At 47.4% G+C, this 22,502-nt stretch overlaps 1 protein-coding gene across 1 annotated transcript in view; it reads right to left on the reverse strand.

The window, feature by feature from the left end:
* The window catches only part of SLX4 (SLX4 structure-specific endonuclease subunit), a 32,319-nt gene that overhangs the window by 2,071 nt on the left and 7,746 nt on the right, over positions 1–22,502 (reverse strand). Inside the window, exons 5-14 of the mRNA XM_038762909.1 lie at positions 21,311–21,523; positions 15,401–15,603; positions 13,070–13,377; positions 12,226–12,448; positions 11,251–11,339; positions 7,845–7,991; positions 6,774–6,943; positions 2,950–5,450; positions 1,970–2,072; positions 620–1,093 (exon numbers count right to left, since the gene is read on the reverse strand). Of these exons, the coding sequence (XP_038618837.1) occupies positions 620–1,093; positions 1,970–2,072; positions 2,950–5,450; positions 6,774–6,943; positions 7,845–7,991; positions 11,251–11,339; positions 12,226–12,448; positions 13,070–13,377; positions 15,401–15,603; positions 21,311–21,523 (4,431 nt within the window). The remainder of the gene's footprint in view (positions 1–619; positions 1,094–1,969; positions 2,073–2,949; positions 5,451–6,773; positions 6,944–7,844; positions 7,992–11,250; positions 11,340–12,225; positions 12,449–13,069; positions 13,378–15,400; positions 15,604–21,310; positions 21,524–22,502) is intronic.

Genomic DNA, 22,502 nt, shown 5'->3' on the forward strand with positions numbered 1-22,502 from the left:
ATTCACTCTAAATGGACTCCTGAGAGGCTGAAAAAACTTCTCCTTCATTCATTCAATCGTATTTATTGAGCACTTATTGTCGCGGAGCACTGTACTGAGCGCCTGGGAGAGTACAATATTAAAATAGACATATTTCCTGCCCACAGTGAGCTTAGAGACTAGAGGTGCTTACAGTCCAGCGCTTAGACCCTTTAAGAGCAGGGCGGGTAACTGTGGCATCTTTTGGGATACACGACCATATGAATGAGTAGAATCAAGGAGTACAAAATAAAGTACCCTTGCAGGTCTCTAACCCAAGATTTAATGCTGCGGTTCTGAGTTGGGGTACAAATGGCAACTTTGAGGCTCTTGGGCCTTCCTTTAGTAAAGTACAACCTTTAGTAAGACCAGCCAGTGGAGGAGCCAAGATCGCACCCCTTCTACACATCTGCAGGTAATTTTCTCAGGGCTATAAGATTCCTTCATCTTAGCCTTAGGCTCCTGGCAGGATGTGCCTCTGATTTCAGGTATTTCACGCAGGACCCCTTGGAGGCCTGGGATAAAAAATCCTGGCCACCTGGATGCTCCTACCCTGGCTATGGCCGGGAATGACTCTCTGCCACTGCACTTTCCCCTTTACCTTTGCGAACCAAAGGAGGAGTCATTTTCAGCCCCGGAGGACGCACTAGAGCTCTGGGACGCAGAGGGCTGACCGTCTTCTTCGGGGTCAGGGAGCACCTCCTTGGCTGGAGATTTGGGGGGTGGCAGAATCGCTGGGCTCGGCTGTTTCTCTGCAACTCGGGAGCCTCTGGTCTTGGTGGTATTCCTGAGCCTCTGCTGGCTGGCTCTGGAGGAGTCTCCTGCTGCCTGCGGGCAGCCATTCTCCAGGCTGGGCAGGGAACTGCTGGAGGAAGCTGCATAGGGGTCCTCCTGATCCAAGGTGCATGGAGAAGTCTGGGAAAGGCAGCAAGGCCCAGCCGGAACTTTCTGCGGAGGCACTTGGGAGGAAGGGACCTCCTCTTCCGAGTCAGACTCCAGGATCTGATGAGTGTACTGGAAGATCTCCTTCAGTTTCAGGACCATCTGGCGTTTGGGGAGAGGACGGACTCCAAATCTAAATTGGGAAAGGAATCGGTAAGTTTTGCCCCTTTTCAGGATGGGCTAAATCGTAGATACATCTATTCTGGCTTCCCCTTTCGCAAAAGAAGCCCCAAAGGCTGAAATCTCGGATTAAGCTATTGTATAAACTCCTTAGGAACTGATCCAATGCCACTCACTCATTTTATTGGTGGTGGTGGTGGTGGTGGTGGTAGAAATGGAGCAGTGATGCTTAGCTGAGATAGGATTTTCTAAAGCAATCCCTCCATTTTACAGATGAGGCTCTTCCCTTCATGCTCCTAGTCTGTTCCCCGCGCCTCGGGTAGGAAGGTGTTGGAGAGTCAGTGCAACTTCTGTTTCTTTCTTTAGCCAGCATTAAGAGTTGAAATGGAACTGAGGCAGCACTGGCCTCCATAATGGTCCCTCTACCAAAATAAAGGCAGCCCATCGGCCAGACCAACACAGAATCCAAAAAGCCTTCCCAAAAGTAAAATGATTCATTCGATTCAGCCTCTTTTGCCTCATCCCCCTGTTCTTCCAAGATTTTTCTTATCTGGTTTGGCAAATCATATTGAGAGGTTTGGTGGCTGCAGTTTTTATGACAGATTATTAGAATATTTTGTTCCCAGCTGTCCTAAAAAACTGACCGTATCAAATAGATTAAATACCCCAGAAACTCTCAGTTCCTTCTCAAGTCAGAAGTCATCACTGAAGTTCTTGTCCTGCCCAGTATAAGGGGCTAGGTTTCCACGCTTTTCCTCTCTCCCCACAAAGGCCTGCCGTTTTAACAATCTGCAACTGGCCTTCATGAATAGTCTAAACCAGAGTACAAGGAAATTCACCAGTGTAATCGGAAGCCCTATTCGTGAGGGAAGTTTAGAGACAAACTCACCTGTCAAGCTCTTTCTTCAGTTTCGGAGTTTCCATTATGGAATATCTTGGCATTGGGGTTATGGGAACTTTGGGGGGCAAATTTTTCTTGGGATCAGTAACTTCTATGGCAGAGTACATAAAGAAAGAAGAAATAGGTTTAATAGAGGCTTCTGGATTCCAATCCTTCCACTTTATCTTACACACACACTGGGGACAATGCATCATTTGGATACTAAGAAAAAGAAATAGAACATCTCAAAGTAAGTTAAAAATCATGATTCGTTGGCTCCTCCACGAAAACATTAGGAGTGGCGGTCACAGAAGCAAGAGGAACTAGAACTGTGGGGGGCCGGGGGAAATCACTTTCTCAGTCTTGTGACTTACAGATAGTGACACATTGGTCTAACATATCCTTAATGAATTGCCACTTTCCACCTGTTTCTATTAGGCTCTTGCCCCTCGGTTGGAAGCAAGAGGGAAGGGACTGTATTTTAGTCACCTGCTCAGTTCATAAAATGCCATGGCTCTTTTATTGCCTGCTAAGAGGGAAAGGGGCATGAGATCAGTTGCTAAACTAAACTGAGCACCTTCGTTTTTCCTGTACGTTTTGGGGGTTGGCTGCCAGGGCCCGGTGGCACTGACCACTGGTGAACAGATTTCCCTACATGCCTCCAGGATCAATAGCAACTATTAATGGAGCTCCTCCCAGGTTTTTGGGGGTTTTTTTAATGTTATTTGTTAAGACCCTATTACTAAGCACTGCGGTAGATACAAGTTAATCAGGTTGGACACAGTCCCTGTCCCACAGCGGCCTCCCAGTCTTAATCCTCGTTTTACAGAAGAGGTAACTGAGGCCTAGAGAAGTGAAGTGACTTGCCCATGGTTAACAGCATATAAGACTGGAACCCAGGTACTTCTGATTACTTGGGCTGTGCCCTATCCAGTAGGCCACAACGCTCCCAGTGAATAAAATGCCACACAAAATCCTAGATAACTTACTTGGAGTCTTCAGCACCTCAGTTTCCCGCGGAGGCTCAGCTCCCAGCAGTCTTTGGGACAGAGGAAGCACCACTGGCAAGTCTTCATCCTCTCCATTCCAATCCTCCCAAATGGCTGAATTCAACAGGCTGCCTCGGCTGTCCTCTGGGGAGCCTGATGGCAGGGCCCTCTCTTCCCCCCTGGGCATGGGATTTTTCCTATCAGCAGGATTTCCACATAAAGGAGTGCTGTCCGCTCCCTTCGGAGATCTGGGGGAACTCGACTGCCTGTCATCTGAAGCACCACGAATTCTGCCACTGGGGCTACTGGTCTTCAGGGGGCCAATTCTTTTAGGGTCCAAGCTGTCCAACGGAACTGGGGAGAAACAATCAACTGCCCAGCAGTCATCGTCAACGGGAACTGGGGGGTCGTTGTCCAGAAATAAGCTCGCGTTTGGAAGAGATGGGGCAGCTTCCTCTTCTTCCTCGCTATCCTCGACCTCTACCACTTCACCGTGGGCCACTGGCAGGGTCTCTTCAGCGTGCGAGAGCCTTGCCTGAGGTGAAGGTGGGTCATTCAGAGGCTCACCAACTAAACCCGCCCTCTCACAGGACGATGGACTTGATGCCACAGGAGAAGTGGATTTCTGGTCCTCTGAATAGTGATTTGAAGAGCTTGCACTAGGTTGCCCCTTGCTGCCACAGTCTTCCGAGAGTGGGCTGATTTTTGAAATGACGGATAACAGACGGGACGCTGTTTGCGGACTTCTTACGGACAAGTCTTTTGTCGCTTCTTTACCACACCCGTTTCCGACTGACGTTTCAGTCCTTTGTGGGTGATCTCTAGCCATCAGAGTGGAAGCCCGGGACCTGGATCTGACGCTCGTGATCTGGGTTTGGACCGAGCACTCTCGACTTCTGTTAGCCACGGGGGTGGCTGGTATGAGCCATGAGGTGTCAGTGGAACTGCTCGCCTCATGAGTCCTTTCAAGCTCAGGGCTCACCAGATTCAGTTTGCCATCCATCCAGCCATCTTTCTGCCCATTCGACTGGCTGGCTCTCAAAATCCCCGAAACGCCATCTCTGAGCACCCCAGATGCACCTCGCACGGAGCATGAAGAGCGTCTGCGGTTCTCATCGGTATCAAAAGCTGAAAGTGGTCCAGATGAATCCGGATCATCTTTCATCTTTAGGTTACCCATCAGAGACTGGGGCATTTCCTTTTCTCCCGGGAAACCGGCAGGGAGAGCTTGCACGTGGGTTTCTTCTTGCTCTGTTTCTTCATCGGAATCCAACAGCAGGATAATGTCATCATCCTGGTTCGCTCTGGTTGTAGAATTCTGAGACCTGGTGACCAGTGGGGACTGCCTTGAAACGGATTTTGGTTCAGTTAGGTCAATGGACAGTGACTTTACTGGAGAAGTCAGTGACTGGGTAATCTGACATCCTGATGTGTGGGTACGGTCACTCTCATTCTGCTGGACCAAGTCATCACACTGGGTGAGAAAACTGTTACTTTTCTTGCGCCTTGCTGCTGGACCTGGAGAAAGTTGGATTTGGGAAGCTACGCTAGAGAACAGTCTTTTTAATGTAGGAAATAAAGGGGATGAAGTGATCTGAGGTAGAGGAGGGAGAGGAGACTTGACAGGAGAACTTTTAACACAGTTACTCTTAGACAGTAGAAATTCTGGCTCCGGTGATGAGGATTGACGGCTGTCGGGTGAATTACAAGCTTCGGACTTTTGCGGGGCAACTGACTCCTTTGGCTTTTCCGGATCACTGTTGGTTTGGGAAGGTTCATTGTATTCTCCTTGGGTCACCGAGAACAGACGAACATAGCTGTTCTCAAGCTCAGCATCAGGGGTCAAATGTGGGGAGGGTAGTTCCCCAGGGCCACCTGCCTTGCCTTCCCAGGCAATTTCAGATGAGCTTGAGTCATCCTCCTCCTCAGTTGCCTTGACTGAAGTATCATTTCCAGGGGGCCTTCCACAATCCCCACCATTGCAAGGTTTACCCTGACTAGACAAAGTGAATTGTTCAGCGTTTAAGCTGTCACCTACAGTACAATCCTGGTTTTCCTTTATCAGTCTTGGTGACTCAACACGATCCAAGTTTACTTCTTTCACTTGGTTGCTTGCTCGCAGACACTCGGAGACCTGAATCTTTTCCTCTCCTGGCTGCTCAGCCTCTTCACCTTCTTCTGTCTCACTTCTGATGACTTCTTCTGGACCACTCTGACCCCGCAGGATCTTTCGCTGAGTGGCAGCAAATTCGTAAATTTCTTCCATTTCATCCTCATTTATCGTTTCGGCATCTTCCTCTTCCCGATCTTCAGGTTTCGATGAAATTCCGCCTTCCTCCTCTTCCTCTACCCACATTGACCTTAAGAGTTCTTGGAAATGGTCGGCTCTGGTTTCGCAAGTCTCGTCTTCGTTTTCCAAACAAAACACATCCCCCTCTGACTCGGCACCCATAGACTTGGGACCCCTTTCACATATATCAACAAGTTCACTCACACCAAACCTACAAAGAGGAAAGACAATGTTGTAATTGGTTTTCCTGTCCTAGAGTCCACCGCTGGTCTTCAGGGAAGGCAGCGCTGGGACTTCGTCACTCAAAGACCGATTCTCAATAAACCTTTCTGGGCCTTCCTTCTTCGCCCCTCTCCCTCCACCACAACCATGGAGAAATGAGTTAGGTTCTCTGAGCCGTCAGCGGTCCACGGTGAGGGCTTGCCACCAGATGTCCTGGACCTTTTGGGACTACATGATTTTATCAGTAAAGTTAGAAGGGATAATATGAACTGCATTTAAAACCACAATAGCTGAGGTGGTGGGATCCAGCATAGACTATGTTAGATTTTTATGTAGGATAAATCACTCAAATGGAAAGCAAGATCCGTATGAGCATTAATAATTGGAAGCCAGTTTCGGCAGATCGTGTCGCCAGCTGAAAGTTTCAGACTGGCAAACAAAAATGAAGGTGGCATGGGAACTTGTCTGTGGGCATTCCACTGTAACGATGATAATAATAACCGTGGTATTTGTTAAGTGCTTACTGTTGCCAGGCACTGTACTAAGCTCTAGGGTGGATACAAGCGCGTTGGGTTGGACAGAGTCCCTGTCCCACAGAGGGCTCACAGTCCCAATCCCCATTTTACAGATGAGGCAACTGAGGCACAGAGAAGTGAAGCAGACAAGTGGCAGAGCTTGGATTAGAACCCACGACCTTCTGACTCCTAGTATGGGCTAAAGCACTCAGGTTGAGTTCCCTAGTTCAGCCATATACACATACAATTAGGTTAGTCAGAGAAGCAGGGTGGCCTAGTGGAAAAAGCATGGGCCTGGGGTTCTAATCCCTGCTTGGCCACTTGCCTACTGGGCGATCTTGGGCAAGTCAAACTTCTTTGTGCTTCAGTTGCCTCATCTGTAAAGTAAGGATTAAATCTTCCTCCAATGACACTGTGAACTTCATGTGGGACAGGGACTGTGTCCAACCTGATTACCTTGTATCTAGTACTCTAGCCCTTAGTACAGTGCCTGGTTCAGAGAAAGCACTTAACAAGTACCACTAATCAATCAATCAATCATATTTATTAAGCACTGTACTAAGCACTTGGAAGAGTACAATACAAGAGAATTAACTGACATGTTCCCTGTCCACGGCCAATAAAAAAAAATGTCACCCATACTGGATTTTTCTGGCTGATAAATTCTGCCTGACAGATCAATTAAATTCTTCCCAAAAAGTGTCCAAGTCTAGACTTCCTGCCTGGCAACACATCCCCTCCCCAATCGGTACAATAAATTTCAAATGCTCCATGCAAGTAGAAAGTAGCATAATGACCTGACAGCTAGAGAAGCCAAATCAGAAAGCAGGTGGGGAGGAACGGAGGTGTCAGCAGCGTAGAGATACCGCAGGAAAGCAAGAACTGCTTCGCTGGTCACTTCATTCAGCAGGACCCGCCGACTTCGCAAATCCCCATCTTCCTCAACCAAGAAGCCTTCGCTGTGAATCTAGAAATCAAAGTAAACACAGAAATGGAGAAAACAGGACCCAGAGAAATCTATAATGTCAACAGAATTTCAACAAGAGATGGGCATATAGATTTTTCAAAAGATGGTATTTTAGAGCTGGCTCAGAAATAGTCACCTTCCTATTTACTCAGAAGTTAACTTGTGCAGAATTCTACTCTGTTTGCCCACGGACCTCCAAATGAAAAGAAAGTGCATGTGTTCTACCCGATGCTTTACTAAGGAGTAAGCATTATAGGATATCAACAACTTGGAGATTTCTAAAATATGATAGGATGAGGGAAAGAGGAAGAGAGGAAGAAAATATGAGAAAAGAAGAAGAGAAGCAGTGTGGCCTAAAAGATATAGCATGGGCCTGGGAGTGAGAGGATCTGGGTTCTAATCCTAGCACTGTCAATTGCTTGCTGTGTGACCCTAAGCAAACCACTTAACTTCTCTGGGCCCCAGTTTCTTCAAATGTAAAACAGGGATTAGATACCTGTTCTCCCTCCTACTTAATCTGAACCCTTCGTGGGACAGGGACTGTGTCCAACCTGATTAACAAACATCTACCCTAAGGCTTGGAACAGGGCTTGACACGGTAAGTGCTTAACAAATATAATAATAATGATGATGATGGTGATGATATTGATAACAAAAATGGGATGGTGAAGAGAGGAAAAAGGAGAGTGAATTGAGAAGGGGCCAAAGAGTAATGAGAATAGTCAGAGTGTGGAAGGGAAAAGATAGAAAGGTGGGTGAGAGCAGAAGAAGCAAAAAGGAACGAGGAAAAAAGTGAAGGGAAAGGAGAGGAAGACGGAAAAGGAAGAGAGAAGGAGACCTAAAGACAGGAGGGAAAGAGGGGAAATCAGGATTAAATAAATATATGGATATCCGTACTTACAATTTGAACAAGACAAGGACAGCGAGCATACAGCACAAACATGTGGGCATAGAGGACTTCACCGCAGTCCACCTGGAACTGGACGTCGCTCAGGTGGGGGTTATTGATCATTGCACCCAAGTCAGAAGCCAGCGAACTAAGTACGAGCTGAAACAAGAAAAGGGAAAGGGGAGCACACCAAATTGTTATTCATCTGGGAGTTGCTTACATAACACCACTCACTAAATCATCCAATGGAAGGCTGAGGTAGTTCAGAGCCCTGCTGCCGATCCAGTGCAAAGAGCGAAGTCCTGAGAATCGGAAGACCTGGGTCTAGTCCCGGTTTTGTCTGAGCTGGTTAACACAAGCAAAGACTACTTTGCATGGTACTGGGTCCTTGCCCACCTACTCGCTCAGAGTGCTCTTTGCCCCAGCGTCAACAGGACTGGCAGGAGTATGACAGTTAGTGCTGGTGAACAGGCCATTGCGCTAAGAGTGGCACTGCACAGATCCTTTGTGCAGGTTCTCAGTCCTGAAGTCTCAAGCCCAAAGCTCGCCAGTCACTCCCGACCAGAACCTCCCTCATCAGGTGATGTTTGAGAACCCATTTTGTCAGCTTTCCCTTCTTCTAATGAATGAATCGCTGAGGGGATTTTGCCTCTTGATGAGTGATAATCAATTGAAAAATCACTTAATCACCCTCTCCTCCTATGATGATTTATTTATTTTATTTTGTTAGTATGTTTGGTTTTGTTCTCTGTCTCCCCCTTTTAGACTGTCAGCCCACTGTCGGGTAGGGACTGTCTCTATATGTTGCCAATTTGTACTACCCAAGCGCTTAGTACGGTGCTCTGCACATAGTAAGTGCTCAATAAATACGATTGATGATGATGATGGCATTTATTAAGCGCTTACTATGTGCAAAGCACTGTTCTAAGCACTGGGGAGGTTACAAAGTGATCAGGTTGTCCCACGGGGGGCTCACAGTCTTCATCCCCATTGTACAGATGAGGGAACTGAGGCCCAGAGAAGTGAAGTGACTTGCCCAAAGTCACACAGCTGACAAGTGGCAGAGCTAGGATTGGAACCCATGACCTCTGACTCCAAAGCCCGGGCTCTTTTCCACTTAGCCACACTGCTGAAGGTAGGGACCGTCTCTATATGTTGCCAACTTGTTACTTCCCAAGCGCTTAGTACAGTGCTCTGCATCATCATCATCAATTGTATTTATTGAGCACTTACTATGTGCAGAGCACTGTACTAAGCGCTTGGGAAGTACAAATTGGCAACATATAGAGACAGTCCCTACCCAACAGTGGGCTCACAGTCTAAAAAGGGGAGACAGAGAACAAAACCAAACATACTAACAAAATAAAATAAATAGAATAGATACGTACAAATAAAATAAATAAATAAATAAATAGAGTAATAAATATGTACAAACATATATACAGGTGCTGTGGGGAAGGGAAGGAGGTAAGATGGGGGGATGGAGAGGGGGATGAGGGGGAGAGGAAGGAAGGGGCTCAGTCTGGGAAGGCCTCCTGGAGGAGGTGAGCTCTCAGCAGGGCCTTGAAGGGAGGAAGAGAGCTAGCTTGGCGGATGGGCAGAGGGAGGGCATTCCAGGCCCGGGGGATGACGTGGGCCGGGGGTCGATGGTGGGACAGGCGAGAGCGAGGTACGGTGAGGAGGTTAGCGGGGAGGAGCGGAGGGTGCGGGCTGGGCTGGAGAAGGAGAGAAGGGAGGTGAGGTAGGAGGGGGCGAGGGGATGGACGGCCTTGAAGCCCAGGGTGAGGAGTTTCTGCCTGATGCACAGATTGATTGGTAGCCACTGGAGATTTTTGAGGAGGGGAGTAATATGCCCAGAGCGTTTCTGGACAAAGATAATCCGGGCAGCAGCATGAAGTATGGATTGAAATGGGGAGATACATGAGGATGGGAGATCAGAGAGAAGGCTGATGCAGTAGTCCAGATGGGATAGGATGAGAGCTTGAATGAGCAGGGTAGCGGTTGGGATGGAGAGGAAAGGGCACTCTGCACACAGTAAGCGCTCAATAAATACGATTGAATGAATGAATGAAGGGCGGCAGCATGAATATCTTTCTGAAATTCTCCATTTCACTGATTGCCCTGCCTAGCCTTTGGTGACAATGCATGTTTCTGAGGAGTTCATTCCCTCCCAACTATTTTAAACATAGAATGAGAACAAGAAACTTCAGAGTGACATTCACCTTAGTCACCTTAGGATCACATTCATATTTTGGGGGCTAACCTTCAGAATAGGGGACTGATCTGCCTGCTGCTCCAGTTAAGAAACTTGGCAATTTTAGCTCCATTACACAGATGTGCTCCTGACCTAGTGGATAGAGCATGGGCCTGGGAATCAGAGGACCTGGGTTCTAATTCCAGCTCCGCCACTTGTCTGCTGTGTGACCTTGGACAAGTCACTTAACTTCTCTGTGCCTCAGTTACCTCACCTGTCAAATGGGGATTAAGACTGTGAGCCCCATGTGGAACATGGACTGTGTCCAAACTAATTAGCTTGTATCTACCCCAGTGCCAGGCACTTAGGAAGTGTTTAACGAAGCCCAAAAATCATGATCATCATCATCAATCGTATTTATTGAGCGCTTACTGTGTGCAGAGCCCTGTACTAAGCGCTTGGGAAGTACAAGTTGGCAACAGATAGAGACAGTCCCTACCCAACAGTGGGCTCACAGTCTAAAAGGGGGAGACAGAGAGCAAAACCAAACATAGTAACAAAATAAAATAAATAGAATAGATATGTACAAGTAAAATAAATAAATAAATAAATGGAGTAATAAATATGTACAAACATATAAACAAATATACAGGTGCTGTGGGGAAGGGAAGGAGGTAAGATGGGGGGGATGGAGAGGGGGACGAGGGGGAGAGGGGGATAAAAAAATAGAATAAAATAAAATTTTAAAAAATCCAAGAATCCACCTAACCAGTAGCCAGGACAGCAGGAATCCCAGCCCAGAGTCGTATATATCAATACTCAATTCCGCAAACCCTGCCATAGAAATTGTTTTCTGAAGGAGCAGTCTCAGACTGCCTGTTTGGCTTCTGTCTACTTACTCTATTGTACTCTCCCAAGTGCTTAGTACAGTGCCCTGACGCAGTAAGTGCTCAGTAAATTCCACTGACTGACTGACTGACTCAGGCCACAAACCACCATGGTGGTAATGACCTGAGTGAGCAAGCAGCTAAATCCTCTTAGTCCCACTCAGGTAATCCAAGAGTAGAGTGCACCCAACTTGGAACCTCTATATGCAGTATCAATGACCAAAGCCGGAACCATCATATGTCAACACCAATCACATGTGTAATTGTTAATATTCAAGGGACAAAAAAGTTACACTAAAATTAACAACACTTCAAGGACTGACTGTCCTGTGCTTACTAAATCGCTGCTGCTTTCCTGATGCTGCTTCTCTCTGGGTGAGGCGACAAATCCAGTCAATGGGATGTCATCAGACATCAGATCTTTCCCTTAGAGAAGGAAATGCAAATCAAAGAAAAAAAAATTAAAAAAAATTAATACCACGAATCCCGCGAGTTAATACTGGTGCTAGAGAGTAAAGCTGGCTGAAATTCTATGCCCGACTGAGCCTGGCTAGGTCTGACTTGATTTTCAGGGCAGAGGTTTAGAGAGGATCTGCACATGTTCAATGATCGCTCGACACATTCTCAGCAGTCCACCCAGAGAGTTTGTGGAATTGTACTGATCTGAACATGAGAACTTTCCCTTTATGCACACTCACGTTCCAAGTCCCAGAGATCCTGACAGTAGTCCTGAAGAGGCCCAGTACGGGATAAAGGCCTTCCTGCTGGGGCCCAGAGTCGTCTAAACTCTGGTTCACTCCTTGTCCTGAGTCACGCTAAGGCCTGCAGGCTGAACCCTGGGCCTGTGCCAGCATCTGCCAGATGAACTTGGGGTATAACCATCACCAAGCAGAGGAGTTTTTATACATTTTGCCAAGATTTCTCTTCCTCTTCTCCCACTCCCATGGTGACTGCATTTTTTTTTATAACTTGTTGGAAGGTTAACAGCTTACTCAACATTTTTACTCCCTCCTGCTCCCCTTAAGGAGTAAAACAAAATCAGCATCGGTTCTATGCCAATAGCTGTGCGGAATTCCGGGGGAATCCAATACTATTCGATCCACAGTCGGTTGCAGCAAGACAAACACGTAACCCTCAAAGTTGGACTGCTCTTGCTGTCACTTGACTCGGTGTGACACAAGCCAAGATCCACGTGCTTTCAAGTTGCCCGTTCAACGTCTCTGTGGTTTTTAACCCACCAGAGACCAGGAGAAGGGCTGCTGGGAAAGGAGGTGGAGAACCGAACTGACCGGCAGAGAGGACGAGGATTTACCTGAGGGTTCCCCAGAACCAGGAAGGTTCCACTGAGTAAGGGTCAGTCCCTCCCCTGCCAGATCCACCAGGTCCTGGAAAACCTGGTGATCCCGGCTGCAGGAGGACGACTGACTTTTGACGATAGGCTCGTCAGACGTTTGGGATCCGAAGCCCTCGGAAGCAGCAGGAAGCTTGAGCTTGTCGGTCGCCACTAATGGCAAGATGGGCTCCTCTTTAAGACTCTGAAATAAATGAAAAAGGTGACGCTTGCTCCCCTTCTCCTCCTGGCTCTGCATGTGCATTAGGGGTGGGGGAAGAGATGATTTACCTTTTCCCCATGTAGGGTGTTACGCCGTGCGGAAAAAGGACGGGTGCGGGAGTCGGAGGACCCGGGTTCTAGTCCCGGCTCCACCACTTTCCTGCTGTGTAACCTTAAGCAAGTCACTTAATATCACTGTGCCTCAGTTTCCCCATCTCCAAAACAGGGATTCAATAACTGTTCTCCCTCCCCCATACACTACGAATCCCGGGGGGGACCAGGACAGTGTATTGTGATGACGATGACGCCTCTCTACAGTTTAAAGTTAGTCCACATCATATGTCTCTCTCACTCACACCCCCTCAGTCATGACAGTGAACTCATTACACTGTGTACCCACGCAATCCATTGAGAGTTAGGATAAACGTGATTACCTCTGTGTTTCAGATGGTGGAAACTGAGGCTCAGACAGCTGAAGTGGCTTGGGCAAAGTTATCCAGTCAACGATAGGGACTGGGACAAGAACTCTGGTCTCCTCACCCTCGGTCCAAGGTATCCTGCCCAATTCCCCCACCACGAATGCAGGCTTCCAGGAATCCCTCACCTTCAGGGGCTGCCAAGGAAGAATGGGAGGAACTAATCCTGCAGCATAAAAAGCCTCCAAGGCCCAGTCTCCGCTCAAAGCGCTGCCTTCCCAGAGATGCTTTCTTTGGGGCTGGGGCAGACACCAATCTGCTCTACCCATCTCTTCGTCCAAAATTCTGCTCTCGCGTAGTGGAGGAGTACTGGATAGTTCCACTTCCTCAGTGAACAACCCAGCGACACGATCCTGTATCTGTCTTAGGGTTGTTGCTGGGTCCTGAACTAATAGTGGAGGTGGAGGCCCGGGTTGTTTCTTACGACTTTTCTTTTCTAAAAGACAAATAAAAGAGCAGTGTGGATCAATAATGGGATTGGCCCTTGCTTCTGAAACCTGTCCAGCTGCACGTTCATTGAAAGAGAAAGGGGCCTTGGTTTCACTGATCCTCTCCTGGTACTCTCCAATCTTTCTGGTGGCTCCTTCTTGGTCTCTTTCTCTGGCTCCCTAATAACTGCGGGGGTGCCCCAAGGCACAGCTCTGGGTCCCCTTCTATTCTCCAGCTAGCCCATAACTGTTCTCACTGCTTCACCCACCACCTCATCGCCGATGACTCCCAAATCTCTCTCTCTCTCAAACCCTGACCTCCCTCCTTCTCGGCAATTCACATTTCCTCCTGACTTCACAACATCTCTACCCTGAACAGGACATGTCTAAAACTGAACTCACCTGTTCCAAACCCTCTCCTCCCCTTAAATTCCACTTCATTGTTGACAACGCCATTCTCCCTGACTCACAAGCGTGCAAACTTGACATTATCCTCGACTCATCTCTCTTTTTGACCGACATATTTAGTCACCAAATCTTACCAGTCTTATTTCTAGACTGTGAGCCCGCTGTTGGGTAGGGACTGTCTCTATGTGTTGCCGACTTGTACTTCCCAAGCGCTTAGTACAGTGCTCTGCACACAGTAAGCGCTCAATAAATACGACTGATTGATTATCCTCACAAAATCTCCATAATCCCTTCCTTTCTACTCAAACAGACACCATGCTGGTCCGAGCACTTATATCCTGACTTGATTTGTGCATCCGCATTCTGGGTTTTTTGAAGGGGTTTTTTGGTACTTGTTAAGCGTTTATTACGTGCCAGGCACTGTACTAAGCACTGGGGAAGATACAAACTAATCAGGTTGGACCCAGTCACTGTCCCACAGGGAGCTCATAGTCTTATTCCCCATTGTACAGACGAGGTAACTGAGGCACAGAGAAGGTAAGTGACTTGCCCAAGGTCATACAACAGACAAGTGGTGGAGCCGGGATTAGAATCCAGATCTTCCTGACTCTATCCACTATCCCGTGCTCTATCCACCAGTCCATGCTGCTTCTCCTTACTGACTTCCCTGCCTCCTGCGTCATTTTTCTAATATACCATTCCATATTTTTACCAAGAAAACTCTATGGATACACTCCTGGAATAACTGCAGATGGAGGTGCGGCGTTCTGGGAGCGACGCGTCCATGGAGTCGCTATGGGTCGGACACGACTCGACAGCATAAGACCATTCTTCTAGACTGTGAGCCCACTGCTGGGTAGGGACCGTCTCTATATGTTGCCAACTTGTACTTCCCAAGCGTTCAGTACAGTGCTCTGCACACAGTAAGAGCTCAATAAATACGATTGAATGAATGAATTCTGTGCACATCTCCCCACTCCTCAAAAACCTCCAATGGCACCCATCCATCTCTGCATCAAGCACGACCTCCTTTCCGTCGGCTCTAAGGCACTCCGTTGGCGCTCTCTTCTCTCACTACAAACCAAACCGCACACTTCGCTCCTCCAATACGCATCCACTGCTCGTCTCTCACACTGTCGACCTCATGCTCATATCCTCCCACCTACCTGGAACTCCCTCCCGCCTCACAGCCAGCAAATGGCTACTCTCCTCGTCTCCAAAGCCCTACTAAAATTGTATCTCCTCCTGGAGGCCTTCTCTGATGAATCGCTCATCTCCTCAACCCGCTTCCTTCCCTACTGCACCATAAGGGTACTTGAGTTCTTCCCCTCTAAGCATATCCTCCCCACCCCTTATGATCATAGCACTTGTGTACATATCCTTATACTATGCAGCCTCCTCTACCTAAATTTATTTTAATATCTGTGTTTCCCACTAGACTGTAAGCTACTTGAGGGCAACAATCATATCTGCCTTACTTTTCGGTACTCTCTCAAGAGGTTGTTAACGCGTCTGCATAAAGAAAGCACTCAATAAATACCCTTCACTGGTTGACTGAAAGGAATCAGGATCTGGCCTAGGAGACATCAAATTCTCTTTGGGCACCAATTCATCAACATGTACCTGCTCCTGGCTTGATTTTGTCTGGAAGACCACTTTCCATTTTAACATTCAGTACAGTCTTGGCTTCCTCCAGCAGTGAACGCGACATTGCCATGGCTACCAAGAGGTCCTCTGACATGACTTCCGTCTTGGATGTCTTCCGCCTCTTGTGGGGCTCTCTCTCCTTGGTTGACCCCTTCCGCTTTGCTCTGCCATCTGGATTTCTGAAGTTGAAAATTCAACCAAAGAGACGAGTTGGTATTTGGGCTCAACCCGCGTGCTCTCTGTGGTTAAGAGAGATTGAAAAAGTTTCTAGTTGGCTGACCAGCTGCTCTCTTCTCATGTTTCTTCAGCTGAATAACAGGGAGGAATGTCAGAGCTGCAGTCATCTGGTTGGTATTCACCACACTCCTGTCTTACTAATGTTGGCTGCTTCCAGAGGAACTTTCATTTATTCACAATAATAATGACAATAATATGGTAATAACAACAACAGTATGTGCCAAGTTTACACTAAACAATGGGGTAAATATGGTAATAACAACAACAACAGTATGTGCCAAGTTTACACAATGGGGTAAACAGATAGAAGATAATCATTTTGGACACTATACCTGGCCCATGTGGGCTCACAGTTAAAGTAGGAAGGAAACTAGGTACTGAATCCACATTTTACAAATGAGGAAACCGAGGCACAAAGTTAAATGACTTGCCCAGGGTCACACAGTAGGAAAGTGGTGGAATTAGATTAGAATTAGAATCCAGGCTCTCTGATGACCAGTCCTATGTTCTTTCCGCTAGGCCATGCGGCTTTTTGAGTAGTAGTAATAGCACTAGTTTTTATATTGAAGACTTATCTGGTGTAGTACCCATCTTAGGTATTTGAGAAGAGTCGAATAAAGAAATGACATATTCCTTGACCACAAGAGACTCCCTTCTCTTCCCTAAATGTCTCCTTAATCAACCTCACGGCTTGACTCCCCACCGGGCTCTCTGTAGCTGGAGCTCCCCAACTCCAACCTATTAGAGCTGAGCTGACACACTTTTGGGCAATGGGGTTTTCCCCCGCCCCCCGCCTCACAGGTTAAGAAGAGGAGGATTTTCTGGAAGAACGTACTTGGAGGACTTACTGCTGAAAGCAGGCTACAAAAGTCTCTACGTTTTCTAGTGATCTGCTGTTCAACACATTCACACGTTTCTTCTTCTCCCCACACCTGAGGATAAACCTCAAACCACATCATCTATGTGCACAATGGGACAAAGGCACAAAAGCACCTAGCAGGAGGGGACAACTAGTTTTGGCTAGAGGGTCAAATTATGAGGTTTTGTTGACTCTCCAGGGCCATATACCCCAAATTTTCCCAGCTCATTCACCCCAAAATTTTCCTTCCTTCCTTTTCCCACAACTCTTACACTACTGCCTGCAGCATGGTCTTCCTGGGAGTCAGAAGGACCTGGATTCTAATTTTGACTGTCACTTGACTGCTGTGTGATGTTGGACAAGTCACTACACTTTTCTGAACCTCAGTTCCCTCATCTGTAAAATGGGGTTTAAGACCGTGAGCCCCATGTGGGACAAGGACTATGTCCAACCTGATTACCCGGTACGTACCCCAGCATTTAGAACAGTGTTTGACCCGCCGTAAGCAACTAACAAATACCATCGTTATTATTACACCCACCCTCAAGAACCAACTGTGAAACGTGCATAGAACCACAGAATCTCCAAACTGGGAGACACAGGACTGGGGAGGTTGTGGGGTAGGGGAAGGTGTCTTTCTCAGGAAATGTGCTTTCATCTTTACCCATTAGTAGAGGGAGCTAATTTGAGGATGCAGGAGGCAGGCCGGGTCCACCACAACAGGATTCCGAAAACAGGAAGAACGGGAGTTGGAGGGAGAGGTTGATTCAGAGAGCCTTCTGAGAGAGAGATGTTCCCATGCGACCTTAACTAGCCTTACTTGTTCCCTCTGGGCCAGAGCTCAGAATGATGCCGAGACCTAAATGCATTCACCCTAACCCTAATTAGTAAGGGTAGTAGGAACAGGATTTATTCAGAGATCATGTTCCAGTGTGGGCATGAAATATATTTAGGACATCTTACATGAGGCAGGAGTAAAGAGGAAAAATTGGATGTGGCAGTACACTTCTGATTCCCAGTCTGTGCAGAATCTACAAAGGGAATACTCTAAAAATCCACTGATCAATCGTATTTATTGAATGCTCACTGTGTGCAGAGTACTGTACTAAGCGCTTGGGAGAGTATAATACAATAGACTTGGTAAACGTGCCCTTGCCCATAAGGAGCTTACAGTCTAGAGGGGGAGCGTGGCTCAGTGGAATGAGCACGGGCTTGGGAGTCAGAGGTCGTGGGTTCTAATCCCGGCTCCGCCGCTTGTCAGCTGTGTGACTTTGGGCAAGTTATTTAACTTCTCTGTGCCTCAGTTACCTCACCTGTCAAATGGGGTTTAAAACCGTGAGCCCCACGAGGTACAACCTGATTAACTTGTATCTCCCCCAGCGCTTAGAACAGTGCTTGGCACATAGTAAGCGCTTAACAAATATCATTATTATTATATTAAAATAAACTACACATATGTACAAGGGTGCTGTGGGGCTTAGCATAGGGTGAATAAAGGGTGCAAATTCAAGTGCAAGGGCAATACAGAGGAGAGAGGGATTAAGGGAAATGAGCCCTTAGTCAAGGAAGATTTCTTAAAGAGATGTGATTTTTAACAAGGCTTTGAAGGTAGGGAGGGCGATCATCTGTTGCATACAGGTATATGGAGCCTTCAAAGAAGAACGAAAGGATTTAACTGAATAGAGAAGGGTTCAGGTGAACTGCAGTGCACATCAGCCCTGGGAGAAGACAGCAGAGCCCTAAATGGGCCAGGCTCAGCTCTAAAGTCCCTGAAATCTTGACCCAGACAGCCGTATTCGGGCAGAGAGACTGTGGGAAAGTGGCTAAGATACTGGAAGAGAACCCAGTCCAACCCAGAAGTGGTTAACCATTTCTTTCTGGAGGGGTCCCAGGGAGGCATGTACAGCTGTCCTAGAGTCTAAGGGGACTTTAACCCCCAGGAGTCCATGTGGCGATGGGACCGATGCTGCTGCGTCCCCCCAAAAATGAGGTCCCTTCTGGTTTGGCCCTGGTTGTTCAGCTGCAGCCGCTAACCCTGGAGTATTTCCAGGCCAGAAGTAGGCAGATTTTGGTACAGACTGAGCTGGGCCCCCAGATATCTGGCCCCAACTGGTTTCACCAGTTTCCTTTCCCTCTTTCCTCAGGCATTAAAGCTAGCGTAGGTGACCCAAGCTCTTTGCCGAGAAGGAAAGAGAATGGCAGGGTCCAGCTGCGGGTGGGATTACTAGCTTGTGAACTCCTTGAAGGCAGGGATCGTGTCTTCTCACTTTCCTATACTCTTCCAAGTGCTTAGCACAGTGCTCTGCACACAGCAAGTGCTCCATGAATACGACTGATCGGTTACTGGGCCATGCATCGGTCTTATAAGTAGCTCATGGGAAGAATACTGGCAGTGGGCGACTTCTTGAGGAGGGCAGAGGAAGCAGACTGCTGATCCGACAGAGTTCCGGGAAAAGTGCTGACTGGAAAGGACCTGGAATTCATGGGATCTGAGGTTTCCATGGCCTGCTGCTCACTCACTCAGGTACAAATGATTCTGCCAGGTAGATCCTAAGTAGATCCGAAGGATTACTCAACCATATGCGATTACTATGGAGCCTTCTTCTCCGGAAGTCTTCCAAAATAGGTAAGATACTTATTTGCCTAGGATGATTTAAGTGAGGAGGGTGAGTGAAAGCAGGGAGTTGGACTAGATGACCTAAAGTCCAATAACTTCTGGAGAACAGGTTAATGACAGCACAGTGACATTGGACCAGTTAGTCTGCCTGGCCCACCCGGCCCCACATGTTAATGCTGATTTTTCCCAGAGACTTTTGCGGGTCGGGAATCATATGGGGCACCTTTTGCCATTTCCTAAATATGATGGTCTTCCTAGCAAAGAATCCCAGGCGCAAAATGAGCCTTGGAAGCTGGGCTTCCTTCACCCCATCCAGACCTATCTCTAGGTCAGTGCTGAGGCCCTGTATGAAAATGGTTGTGGGGGCTGGTGAAAGAAGCGAGAGAGAAAATACGACTGTCTCACGTTTGTCTTCCCAGGTTACAGAAATAAAATGGATCTCTAGCTGTCGCTGTAGTCTTTCACCGATTCAAAGTATTGCGAACACATGCAAATTTTCTGAAGGGCCGTGCAGAGAACCGTGGCTAGACTTAGAATCTCCTATGGCTTTTAACCACATCTACAATAACTGAGTGATGGACAATTTACTAGTATTAATAGATACGAAAACTGGACTATTAATACCGAGAAAGAAACTGCTTCATAAAGAATAAATAATAATAAATAAATAAAAATAAAAAATAAATAAAAACTGCTTAATAAAGAATAAAGAAACAGGTTAATAAAGGAAACTGAGGAGGTTGGGAAAATGCAACCAGTTGGGCCATAACATGGGTTTCCATGACCCAGTATGGAGAGGTTGTTACTGAGGAACTAGGGAACGTTTTTAGGGCGTGTGGGAAGAGGTGATGCTGTACAAGTAGCTATTATTGGCCTTACTACAATGGAAGTTTTGCTTAAAGCAGGGTTGACCAGGAGCCCAAGAGCTGGGTTGGAGGAGATCTGACTGAAATAATGATGGGATTTGTTAGGTGCTTACTCTGCATCAAGCACTGTTCTAAGAGCTGTGGTAGATAAAAGTTAACTGGATTAGACCCTGTACTGACTAATCTTCCTATCAAGCTGGGGATGAAAACAGCGGATTAGAGAACCGCAGGTTAGGAGCGCTGGGAGAGGTTTTCCGGGCTGCAACTCAAACTTTGCAGATAACTGGACATCCACTCTTACTTAAGAAAGCCTTTGGGAAAGGAAGGTCCATATTTTGCCCACAGTACACACTCAATAATTATCAGACTGACTGAATGATTCTCCCTTGGCCAACCACTCTGATGTTTGACTAACTAACCCCAGTTAAACTAACTAAACCTAGCTAGTACAGTTCAATTCAACTGTATTTATTGAGCGCTTACTGTGTGCAGAGCCCTGTACTAAGTGCTTGGGAGAGTATGATATAACAATAAACAGACACATTCCCTGTCCACAAGGAGCTTACAGTCTAGAGGGGGAGAAAGACATTAATATAAATAAATAAAATTACAGATATGTACATAAGTGCTGTGGGGCTGGGTGTGAGCCCGTTGTTGGGTAGGGACTGTAACTATCCGTTGCCGAATTGTGCTTAGTACACCGCTCTGCACACAGTAATGAATGAATGAATGAATAGAGGGAGCAAGTCAGGGCGACGCAGAAGGGAATGGGAGGAGAGGAAAGGAGGACTTAGGGAAGACCTCTTGGAGGAGATGTCCCTTCAATAAGGCTCTGAAGTGGGGAGAGTAATTGTCAGTCGGATTTGAGGAGGGTGGGCACTCCAGGCCAGAGGCAGAATGTGAGCGAGGGGTTGGTGGCAAAACAGACAAGATCAAGGTACACTAAGAAGGCTGGCATTAGAGAAGCAAAGTGCGTGGGCTGGGTTGTAGAAGGAGAGAAGCGAGTTGAGGTAGGAGGGGGCAAGGTGTCTGGGTGCTTTAAAGCCAATGGTGAGGAGTTTTTGTTTGATCCAGAGATGGATACGCAACCACTGGAGTTTCATGAGGAAAGTCAAAGTCACCCACAATTATTTTTTCCCCTCAGAACATCCAGAAGGAGTTTCAGGCTACTTAACTCTTTAGAGTCAGCTGGGACAACTTATTCCAGCCAAGTTCACCTATTCAAAGCCTTATAAAATAACTTACAACTCGGGCAAAATCTACAGTTTCAGCCGACGATGGCAGCTTCTTCCCTCCTCCTGTCTTACCTCAGGGCTGGCGGGCAGCTGTCAGATTCCAAGGCCTGCAGTCGGACGGCCTGGAGGAGGACTTGCGGGGGAACCTCCATTTTGACTGCACAACGTTTCATATGGTTGGTCCGGCTCTTGAAGGATACAAACAGCTTGCCACAGATTGGGCAGTCGGGGACCCGTGGAGAGTTAGAAGTGGCCTCCGGGGACTTCTCTGCGTCATCCAGGCACCTGTATGAGAAAAACAAAACCCAAGTGTCGGGAGTAACTGCAGGAACAGGGATGGCTTATCTAGCGAGAAGGAGGAGGCTGAGAAAGAGAAGAGTTAGGGCAGCGTTTTCCCAAGACAAAACCCTCAACTGGTAAGAGGTTTTACCCAAGTAACTTAGAACTGTTCTTCCTACAAGACATTGCACCTGATTTAGTAGTTATGTAATACGCTACCCACTAGTCTTGGTTATCTACAAACGGCCCAATAAAGCGGGAAACCCGTAGGGTGTTCACATAGCACTGTAACCCCAGCCAAAGCAGGGGAGCTCCGTCTCACTGGCAGCCCCAATCCTTGAAAAGCAATATGATCTAGTGGAAACCTCCTTGGTCTGAGAGTTAGAGAATCTGGGTTCTAGCCCCAGGTCTGTCACAGGCCAGCTGGGTGACCTTGGGCAAATCACTTAACCTCTCTGAGCCTCCATTACCTCACCTGCTCCACAGAAATGTTTTGAGGAACAAGACAATATGAAAAGTCTGAAAAAATTTGAAGTAATAATAATAATAATAATGGCATTTGTAAAGCACTTACTACATGCCAGACAGTGTGCTCAGCGCCTGGGTGGATGAAAGCAAATCGGGACTGTACACAGTCCCTGCCCTATGTGGGGCTCATAGTTTCAATCCCCATTTTACAGATGAGGTAACCAAGGACCAGAGAACTGAAGTGACTTGCCCCGGGTCACACAGCAGGCAAGTGGCAGAGCCTGGATAAGAACCCATGACCTCTGACACCCAGGCCTGTGTTGTATCCATTATGTCATGCTATGTACTTGAGTTACAGCTATGCATATGCTGCAGCTCATCTGGGGCAGCAGCAAGTCTCTGGTTTTGCTCAGAACACGAGGTTCGAAGCAGACCCAGTCCTGGAAAACAATCAGCTGGGGCCCGGAGAGCTTCCAGCCAGAGACACGGTCCAGCTTCTGCCCGGCACTTTGTAGCC

Source organism: Tachyglossus aculeatus, chromosome 21 (genome assembly GCF_015852505.1).
Source record: "Tachyglossus aculeatus isolate mTacAcu1 chromosome 21, mTacAcu1.pri, whole genome shotgun sequence".
NCBI lineage: Eukaryota > Metazoa > Chordata > Mammalia > Monotremata > Tachyglossidae > Tachyglossus > Tachyglossus aculeatus.